The sequence below is a fragment of the Rutidosis leptorrhynchoides genome, chromosome 10 (genome assembly GCF_046630445.1).
Source record: "Rutidosis leptorrhynchoides isolate AG116_Rl617_1_P2 chromosome 10, CSIRO_AGI_Rlap_v1, whole genome shotgun sequence".
In the NCBI taxonomy this organism is placed as follows: Eukaryota; Viridiplantae; Streptophyta; class Magnoliopsida; order Asterales; family Asteraceae; genus Rutidosis; species Rutidosis leptorrhynchoides.
In genome coordinates, this window is record NC_092342.1 from 240,555,583 (window position 1) to 240,566,747 (window position 11,165).

The window sequence follows — 11,165 nt, forward strand, 5'->3', positions numbered from 1 at the left end:
TTGAACTTTCAAAGTTAACCTTTAGTTCAAGATTAATGAGATCAAGACTAACTTGTAGTACTTGACCATTTAAACTAATTACATGAAATTAAAGTGCATAAAATGAAGTGATAAACTAAGTAAACAAGTAACTTATTCATGGTTGTTCATACTTTAAAGATTCAAACCAAAGTTTGATCTTTAGAAAGTAAACTTTAAAGTTTACTTCATGAACTTCAAGTATGAGTTTAATCAACACATGAACTTGCAATCTTTTAAGAAAGTATATGTAGAATCATAACTAGTAAGTTATGTTCTTGAGTGTTCTTGTAAATACAAGATTAATATGAAGAATCTAACTAGAAAGTTGATTCTTGTAACATGTAAGTAAGTAACAACAATTATCAAAGACAAATAGTTAAACAATAATCAAGAACAAGTAACAATTAACAAATGATGATGATGGATGACTTTAGGATTCGGTTTTCATTCAAGAGAGAAGAGGAAGAACAAGTTCAAGTTACTTACAAAGAGATAAGAGAAATGAGAGAAAAGTGAAGCTAGTTTGTGTGTGTGTTTTTGAGAGAGAATACAAGAGATGAAGTAATGAAGAAAAATGAAATCAAAAGCACCCATATGGTACTCCTAAACCGACGGTTTGGGGCCTTCAAGGGGGGAGAGGAGTGTTTGTTGGTTAATAGCAAGTAAAGCCTTACAAAAGGTGGTTAAAAGATGTAGTTTCATGGGGATTAAGGCATAACTAGATTTCAATCCTTACAAACTAACTAGTTATCATTTAATTGATACTTACACTTTGAAAGAGTGGGCTAACTAAGCCCACTTAAAGGTAGGGTGGGCTTACAAGTCTTAATTCATGAGTCCATTAACTAATCAAAGTCCAAGTTCAATTAATTAACAATTAAACCCAATTAAAGCTCAAGTAACTAACTAATAACCTTAGTTAATTAAAATGATTAATAAAATTAATCATGAATGTAAATAATATCTAGAAATATTATTCGTGAAATTTCGTGTGTCACAAAGACGTTTCGGGCACTTAAAAGTCAAGTACGGGCAATCATGGCAACATGTAAATGTAATCACATACATTCGTTTAATCACACGTATTAATAATAATAATTATTAATAAATAAAAGTTGGAATTTCCAGGGTCGTTACAGGTATTTCTGTCATTTCGCCTTTTTTTTGTTTTTTTTTTTTTTTTTGTCTCCAACGATAAAAGAAGCAACTTTCGTAAAAGAACCAACCCTTCAATGTTACCAAGAGATGTCGGAAAAAAAAATTATAAAAAAATCAACTACCTTTTTTTTTCCCTCACCAATAAAAGAGGCAACTTTCATAAAAGGAACAACCCTTCAATGCTACCAAAAGATGTCAAAAAACATTCTTTTTTACAAAATAGATCAACTAACTTTAAAAAAAAAAAAAGGAACGCTAAAAGAAGCAGCTTTCGCAAAAGGAACGACCCTTCAATGTTAGATGTCGAAAAAAATTCTTTTTTACAAAAAAGATCAAGACTTTTTTTTTTTAACTCGCATTCAAAACGGAACCCCCGGCGCGAAGCGAGGGCTCCACAACTGGTATACTATCTATTAGACAAAATACTGTAGCACTATTCATCTATCAGGGGTATTTTTTTCCTTTGGGCAGATTAAGATTGATCTTAACAGACAACTGTTTTAAGTGGCGCAACAACTTTGATTTTTCGATAAATAGAAATATTTTAAGCCAAAAAGATTGAGATCATTACTTATGCTTTTTTAGCTTCAATTTTGATTTTCCAGCAGGTTGTAGGCAAGTCATAACCAAAACAATTTGCAATTCAAAGTATGCAACACACATCCCTTTTTACATGTACCAATTCAAATCGAAATTGAATAATATCACAACAAATAGTTTCGCCCAACAACAACAGATATGACACTTAACTGTTTTCCCCATATTCATATTACTCGTATGGCTAACAAATTTATAGGCCCCAATAGCCATTGTGAAGTCCTGCCCACCACTTGAACATACTCAAAAACAACTCTGGTGAGTTATGAGGTTGACATGTTTGTGTAAAGCAGTGTGAAAAAAACTTCAACTTCAGGTATGTTTTGAATGATTTGAGTAAACTTGTTACGACTTGGTTCCTCGAGCAGCAGTGGACTAATTTGTGCAACGCGTGGAAGAAGTTTAGCAAGTGGTAATCCTGCAGATAAATTACCATTTCCGAATTGTATGTTCATATCTTCCATTACTCCATCCACTACTTTTCTCAGTGACAGGTCTAAAATGTTACCAAATTCAGAACTGCAAAAAAATATAAATAAAAAATGATAAGGATCAATAAAAACGTAAATACATTTAGTCAACGAACTACTTATACGAACCATTCACTTACAGAAACAGAAACACTTTGAACTTCTCGAAAATCTTAATTCAATAACTTCAGATAAAGTAAATTTTCCCATAATTCAAATGAACTCGTGTAGGCAAAATTAATATTTGGAGTAGGTCACCATATATGATGTGAATGGCCATTTTCTATCATTGATATAGGTTGGCATACAAAATATAAAATAACTATAGCGACAGGTGTAATGGCTCAAAATCTCACACATCCTATACTAAATTTTTTTTTAATAACAATATTATTATTATCAGTGATAGTATAGTATATAAAAATATTCTTCAGAAGATAACCAAAAAGATTTAGTCATGTAAACAGTAAAGCAAAACCGACATGAACATATCAACACGCGTATATTTTTCTTGAGTAGAGACACGTCCCCGTCAGGACTTGAAGTCTTGAACCACAAAATAAACAAACACATAAACCCCAAATTTACCTTCGAATCAAGAACGGGCATAACTTGTGAAGTGTTCAATTGTTAATTATAATTACAGCCCTCTCACAACAAGAGGAACCATTGTCTTTAAACTAAAATGTTACAAGTGAAAGATACCTAGTAAAGAACAAAATACCTTGACAGAACGGTACGTGTCTCCACCATTAGTTGATCTAATTTAGTGATATCGGAAACATTACGGCCATCACTTGCAGAGGATTCAACTGATTTGAAGAATCTGACATCCTCTGGCATCAAATAATCCACCCAGTGATGAGGTCTTCCCATACTCATAAAAATATTCAATATCTGCATAATTGCTTCATGAAGTACACTAGAATTGAAGGTATCCCTTAACTGTTTTCTGCAAATAAAATAAAACGTATACGAGTTGCATGAAACTGTGATATTCGGTATACCATCTTATACAAGTATACAACTTGGAAGTAGATATTTTATGCGCAAAATACTGTAGTACAGAAACAATAAACTCTTCAACAAGATGTGAAAAGACAAGCTATTTTCATTTTATATAAATGGAGAATTCTTGAAAAAGATATCACAAATTCATCTAACTATTACAGCTACATATATAACAGCAACCCATTAGCTTGACATTTCCCTTTTTTCGTTAAATATAGTTACTTTACATCCTTCCAGGGATAACAAACAAAAGTAGCAAGCAATAACGTTTAGCAGGCGGCCACTATAGGGGAAAAACGTGCATATAAAGATGAGTAAATTACACGTTTTGTCCTTGTACTCGACTATACGTATGAAAGTTACAGCTGACACTCTTCATATAAATGTTTTAGTGGTGATCATGATTCACGCAATGGAATCGTTTTTCTGGTCATTCTAACAGCTTCGTTTTCAATCTTTGTTTCTTTTTGAATTTTTACTTCTCTAAATTATAGCAAAACCGAATCCAAGAACACACTGAAATTGGTATACGGAACCCCCAATTTGAAATCAAAATCATAACCTAGATTCACAAGTAGGCAATAGGGTAAAGTCGTAAAGATTGTCACAAAATTAATAATGTTGACAAATAGCTCCTGTTTCATACCCATGCAAAAAGCAACACGAATATCATCAAAAACATAGTTGCAGGCTAAATCAACTTCCTCATATATGATATCGAGGCATGCAGCTACTCTATCAGGACCCAACAAGTACCTACTTTTACCTCCCATCACCTGGTAAAACCCCTCATTGCCATCTCATAAGACCCGGTTTACATAAGGCTACTCAAAGTCCCATTGGTCATTGAGCCTAAAATATTAGTTCTATAATATTATCATGGAAGCAGACCAACTACATCAATAACGATTCCAATCAAGCTAGCCAATCCTATACTTTCTTTAATTTTCATTTCATCAACTATACATACATAATGATATACAAAATATACCATTAATCCATTATAGTATGCACAAAGTGTTTATACCCACATTAATTACTCATTTTAACTGAACCCATCTTCAGTTGTTACCAACCTCCGACCAACCCCTTTTCTCCCCTTCCCAACTTCAGTTACAGGTTACGTCTTGACTGCGCACACTCTGGCTGGCAGATTTCCTCGATTATCGGTTTATATTTTCCTTCTTAGGGAAAGAACTCTTGGTGACGATAATTTGGTCATTTTATAGTTTATACTGTTTGGTTATTCGTACGCCTTTCATATTAAAAAACCCACTTGTCAGTCTACCCTATATTCTATCATGAATTAGACATAAGCTATAAAAACTTAAAAAATATCACCCTTACCCTTTCAAAACCTCTGTAGCAGCAGCCTGCATATTGGATATCAGTATTGGCATTCTCTGACTTGATAAAAAATCGGCACTTGCTAGAAACTGTTGTTCGTCGTTTCTATCAATCAGATCGGCATCCTCCTGTATAGATAAGATTATAAGTTCTACTTCTAACAAAAATTGCCTAATTTCAAACAAACAAAAAAAAAAACAAGATGAAAGAATGATCAAGATCGTTTTTTTTACTAGTTCCCTAATATGTTTTGTGTTGATAGCATTTCTTTTCAGCATAACTTACAGTTATACATAAACGGGATAAGGTTCTCAATCTGATATGTACTCTATTCAAAACACTATTATGGGTACGTGAACCCTTTTTACGCATATGCACACTCAAGTCTTAATTTTTTAACATCATATATTCATACTTTAGGTAACTGATTAGGCCTGAATCAGACCAGTGAGAACTCAACTGCCATCAAAAAGAAGAATGGGCCTAAGGGCTATGTTTCAAACGTAACACAAAGTTCTCAACAGTGAACCATTTCTTAGTAGACGGTAAAGAAAAACACAACAAATGAGATGTAGGCATTGAAAGAGAGTTAGATGAGGAGGAACATGAAATGGAAAGGATAAAACCACAATGAACTTCCACCTTGAGAATTCACATGAACAAAAAGAGGTAGATGAAGTTCATAACCATCATTAGAAACCATCCACATCAACATTCAAACGTTTTGTTCTTTCAATAAGGACTTAATCTCAAAAGTTCGCTTCACATGTACTTGACCTTTGACCATATTCTCTAGTAAATTTAAATGAAACTTCCATCTGTTTTAACTCAACTTCAATAACTTGCACTAAACATTATGTGAATTTCAATGTAAATTTGGGCACCTAATCTTAATATCTGAATCTCTTCCTTCAATGATGGATTTGCTGATTTTATACGTCTTTAGCATATAATAGTCTTATCTTTTGAAGCGAAAGAGTGATGGTTAAAAACTTACACTCTTAGATATCACGAATATCCTTAGATTTATAAAAGCGAATATGTTAACAACGAATACAAATGTTGAAATGTTGATATGCAAAAGGTCTCTGGTTCGAATCTTGTGGTGGCAAGGGATGGGTTGGAAAGGGCCACGGTGTAATCAGGATGGCCGTTTACATTAGAGTATGGGGTCAGAATACTCGCCCCGGGTAACCTGAACAGGGAAAAACCTTATAACTTTAACTCTAACCTATATGCTTATGTAGTTATGTTCCTTACAACCCAGAACTTCTAAGTTTACTTGACACTCTAACTGTTACTGCAAACCTATAGCATATTACAGGTTCCAATTGCACATATTTACGAGAGTCCCAAAAAAGAATATATACAGCAATTGGCATTAACTCAATTACAATGCAACTTATAAAAGAAACCTCTTACAGGTTGAAAACCTCCAAGATCGCGTGCAGTATCAATATATAAATGCCTCCCTAAAATGTTGACTTGAACTCTAATATATAAGCTAATCGCCGTCATTGCCCACGTAGACAGCACCATCCTGGTGAAACCTTCGCATATCAACGTCAAATCTCATTAGTTCGCTACCAATAAAACATATAAAAAAAACAAAAACAAAAACTTAAACATCTCTGTACTTAATAATTTGAGCCTTTCCCAAAGCTCCAGTTTCTCAGAAGGAGTCAAACTGTTAGGTTGACCCTTCCCTTTCATTAACCGTTCCGTAAGATGCAAAAGATCCAACTCCTCTGCAACTCGGCTACTCAAGTACAGCATGGCATGAGGCAGAGTCATTGTATTAGCTATTCTTTGAATGTTCTCAAAGTGCATTTGCATCCTGCAATATTAATTAATTGATTCACATAATTACAAAACTAAATAAAAAAAATTTAAACACACAAAAGTTCAATAAAAACAGTCTTACTGTGCCTTGAGCAGCTCATCATTCTCTTGCTCATCTGCAAGTTGTCTCTCCAGTTCATAGATTCTTCTTTTGTAAGAATCATAGAATTTGTATAATAAGTATCCGCCTCCACACAGTCCTATTGAAACGTAAACCTTTTTTTTATGTCTTCTCCAAAATTGCCTAAAAATTGAATAAATATTATAGATACATATAAAATGAATAAGAACAATACGAAACAAAATAGAAAAAATCAACTGACCACATTCAATCTATCTGTTTAATGACGAAAGAAAATTCGGAAGCTGCTTCACAGAATCCACCGAGCTAATAAACGATATCTGTGAGAATAATTGAAAATTTTGGGATTTTGATTGTAGAGGTTGGAAGTTAAACCCTAGAAGCAAAGTTTGTAGATTCCAATAAAAGCAGCAGTTGTTAGAATGAAATGGAGGCGGTTAAACGGGTAGCGTTGGTGTTATTTATCTGTGTATTACTCCTTTAATTTTATTATGATTTATTTTTATTAATTTATTACGGAGTATATTTATTTATTGTATTCTATTTTTATTTTTTTTTTGGCAAAAAAAGGAATTAAAATTAAAAATAATTTTTCCACGTAGAAGTGAAATAATCATAAAATGATTTCTATCTATCTATCTATCTATAGTTAATATATTAATATTAAAATCCTAAAATGATGATAGCATTATTAGGCTAATTCCTTTGTTAAGAAAAAATCAAAAAAAAAAAAAAAAATCTAAGCATGGTGGGTGATGTCATTAATCTAATTAATTTTGAATTAAAATTAAATCTTATTAATTAATTGCTTTTCAAAAAAAATCTTATTAATTAATTATTATTATTATTAAATCTTATTAATAATTATTTTAATTAATTATTTTGAATTAAATACGAGAAGGTATAAAAGTTAGGCAGAAGAAACCAATTCTAAATTTATATTTTAATTTACACTTTTAAAATAAAATGACAATCGATATTATCTCTTATGATTGGATGTAGATTGTTTGATATGCATTTTAGGTGTTTCATGAAATGTTCAGCTGACGAGTTTCTTAGTCGGACTATGTGATCCCACGGGTCATTAAACTAAATAACTTTATCATTTACGTTTACTTAATACTTAAAACATATCATTAAACTGTTTTGTTTAAACAAACTCGTGGTTTCACGGGTCATTTCACTAGTAGTTAATATTAAAATCCTACAATGATGATGTCATTATTAGGCTAATTTATTTGTTAAGAAAAAATCAAAAAGAAAAAGAAAAAAATCTAAGCATGGTGGGTGATGTCATTAATCTAAATAATTTTGAATTAAAATGAAATCTTATTAATTAATTATCATTATTAAATCTTATTAATAATTATTTTAATTATTAAAATTAAATAATTTTAAATTATTTTAATTAATTATTTTGAATTGAGTACAAGAAGGTATAAAAGCTAGGTAGAAGGAAAATCAATTCTAAATTTATATTTTAATATTAACTACTAGTGAAATGACCCGTGGAACCACGAGTTTATTTAAACGAAACAGTTTAATGATATGTTTTAAGTATTAAGTGAACGTAAATGATAAAGTTATTTAGTTTAATGACCCGTGGGATCACAGAGTCCGACTAAGAAACTCGTCAGCTAAACATTTCATCAAACACCTAAAATGCATATCAAACAATCTACATCCAATCATAAGAGATAATATCGATTGTCATTTTATTTTAAAAGTGTAAATTAAAATATAAATTTAGAATTAGTTTCTTCTGCCTAGCTTTTAGACCTTCTCGTACTTAATTCAAAATAATTAATTAAAATAATTATTAATAAGATTTAATAATAATAATTAATTAATAAGATTTTTTTTTGAAAAGCAATTAATTAATAAGATTTAATTTTAATTCAAAATTATTTAGATTAATGACATCACCCACCATGCTTAGATTTTTTTCTTTTTCTTTTTAATTTTTTCTTAACAAAGGAATTAGCCTAATAATGACATCATCATTTTAGGATTTTAATATTAACTATAGATTTACACTTTTAAAATTAAATAATAACCAATATTATCTCTTACGATTGGATGTGATTGTTTAATATGTATTTTAGGTGTTTGATTAAATGTTCAGCTGACGAGTTTCTTAGTCGGACTTTGTGGTTCCACGGGTCAAAATAAATAACTTTTAGCATTTACGTTCACTAAATACCTAAAACATATCATTAAACTGTTTCGTTTAAACAAACTCGTGATTTAACGGGTCATTTCACTAGTACGGGTCATTTCACTAGTATTATATTATACTCCGTATTATATACATTAGAGCAAACTAGTTGTGGAGCCCTCGCTTCGCGTCGGGGGCTCCGTTTTGAATGCGAGTTAAAAAAAAGTCTTGATCTATTTTGTAAAAAAGAATTTTTTTTCGACATCTAACATTGAAGGGTTATTCCTTTTGTGAAAGTTGCTTCTTTTAGCGTTCGGGGGGGTTTTTTTTTTAAAAAAAAAAAACTTAGTTGATCTATTTAATACAAAAAATGTTTTTCGACATCTTTTGGTAGCATTGAAGGGTTGGTCCTTTTATGAAAGTTGTCTCTTTTATCGTTGAGGAAGAAAAGAAAAAAAAAGGGAAAAAAGTTAGTTGATTTTTTTGTAAAAAAAAAAAAAAATTCGACATCTTTTGGTAACATTGAAGGGTTGGTTATTTTACGAAAGTAACTTATTTTATCGTTGGAGACCAAAAAAAAATACTGCAGCACAGTAGTGGCCCCTGTGGGTCCAACTGTTTGAACGCAGCGTACAAGTCGGTAAAACGTGGTGGGTGTTATTATTCACTATTTTTAGTTTTAGTAATGTGATAAATAATAATTTAGAATTTAGAATATAGGTATAAAGTGGGGGGTTTGATTTGTATTTTAATGAAAGTTATGAGGTTAGTTTTGTGAAAAGCGAAAATGTAAATAGTACTATTCATCGCATATAAGACAAATTTTGTCTATTAAATAATATGTTAATTTGGGGTACTATTATTAATGAATAGTACCTCTTTCAAGCTTAATCGACTAGTATGTTGTGTAGAAACAGTTGTATCTACAAGGCTCAGTACTAAGCTATTGTGTATTTTTTTTAAAACTTATTTTTCTCATAAAAACGTTATACTTCCTTTTTATTTTACTATTTTCACCCTTCTTTTTCCTTACCATTTTCGCTTAACTTTCGCCAACAACATTTCGTGTATACTAAAAGAGAAAGTTGAGATTCGCGGCAACGCGCGATCAACCCTCTACTAGTTAATTATATGTATATAAATATTAATATTTAATATTAATTATAATTATTAAGTAAATAATTTATTATCTTTAAATAATTCTATTACTCCCTCCTTCCCAATTTAATAGTCCACAGACAAAATGGCACACAGTTTTAGAAAATCTCACTAACTTCATTTATCCACCAATGAAATATTTTCTCTCTCCAGATCCACCAATCAAATATCCTCTTTTCTTTCTATTTATGGAAGTGGACTATTAATTTGGGACATCTCAAAATGGAAAAACAGGACTATCTAATTGAGACGGAGGTAGTATTTTTTTTTTTTTTTGAAAGGCAACTTGTCGGCATCGAATATTCTCATTTGCCACGCACGCACGCGCTTTCGGGAGGAAACCCGAATCACATTGTAGGAACCCGATCCTTAAACCATTCCGAGGAGCAGGCGGACTGGTTTTGAATCCTGAATGGATCCAGGAAAAACCCTTGATTCTTGATGATATGTATTTGTTATGCTTGAATGATGTTAGAGATAGATTATATATGTGCTATATAGCATTATGGAGCCTTTGGATTGATCAAAACTAGCAGAAATCGAGTTTTGAGGGGGTCAATCTAGAGTCTCATATTTCAGACATATTGATTAATAGTTATTTTTTATTGGTGATTGGTTTTGTTTTCAAAGTTTTTAACCACAATTTATCTCCTTTTTCGTGTAGGTCACTGCATTTTTTTACTAACATCGCACCCAAGCCACCCTAAAATAAGGTTACATTACCATGTTAAACCTTAGGTCACTTTACATATACAATCTCCCAGATCATGTTAAATCGCAAATAAAAATCGGGATATTTAATTTATAATTTATATTTTTTTATTAACTTTGGTATGCAACCATTTTTTTAACCGACTAATCCCACGGCGACTACCCGCTTTGCGAGCAGTCCGGAGTCATTGCAGGCGAACCTCCGTGGCCATGAGGGAGAATAACTTTGTGAATGGCAGGAATCGAACCCTTGACCTCCACATTGGAAGGTCGGGGTCTTACCATGCCACCACTACCCTCATGGTTTATAATTTATAATTTATAGTTAGTAGATTAAATGTTGGGTTCTTAAAATCAAAAATCTTGGCCTCACTAGAGAAATCATGTAAAGACCCGTCCTAATCCATAAGAACGAATACAATAACATATGATTACATCGCGAGGTACTTGACCTCTATATGATACATTTTACAAACATTGCATTCGTTTTTAAAAAGACAAACTTTCATTACATCGGAAGTTGACGGCATGCATACCATTTCATAATATATCCAACTATAATTGACTTAGTAATAATCTTGATGAACTCGACGACTCGAATGCAACGTCT

The 11,165-nt window shown here is 31.7% G+C and overlaps 1 protein-coding gene across 1 annotated transcript; it reads right to left on the reverse strand.

Moving 5' to 3' along the window:
• Nucleotides 1-1,804: 1,804 nt before the first annotated feature.
• On the reverse strand, nucleotides 1,805-6,951 carry LOC139872704 (peroxisome biogenesis protein 3-2-like). Its single transcript, XM_071860630.1, has 7 exons — nucleotides 6,770-6,951; nucleotides 6,529-6,690; nucleotides 6,242-6,441; nucleotides 6,027-6,154; nucleotides 4,605-4,732; nucleotides 2,971-3,198; nucleotides 1,805-2,295 (listed from the first exon to the last, which is right to left on the reverse strand). Exons 1-7 carry the CDS (start codon nucleotides 6,772-6,774, stop codon nucleotides 2,040-2,042), a joined length of 1,107 nt encoding a protein of 368 aa, XP_071716731.1. The 5' UTR covers nucleotides 6,775-6,951; the 3' UTR covers nucleotides 1,805-2,039.
• Nucleotides 6,952-11,165: the final 4,214 nt, after the last annotated feature.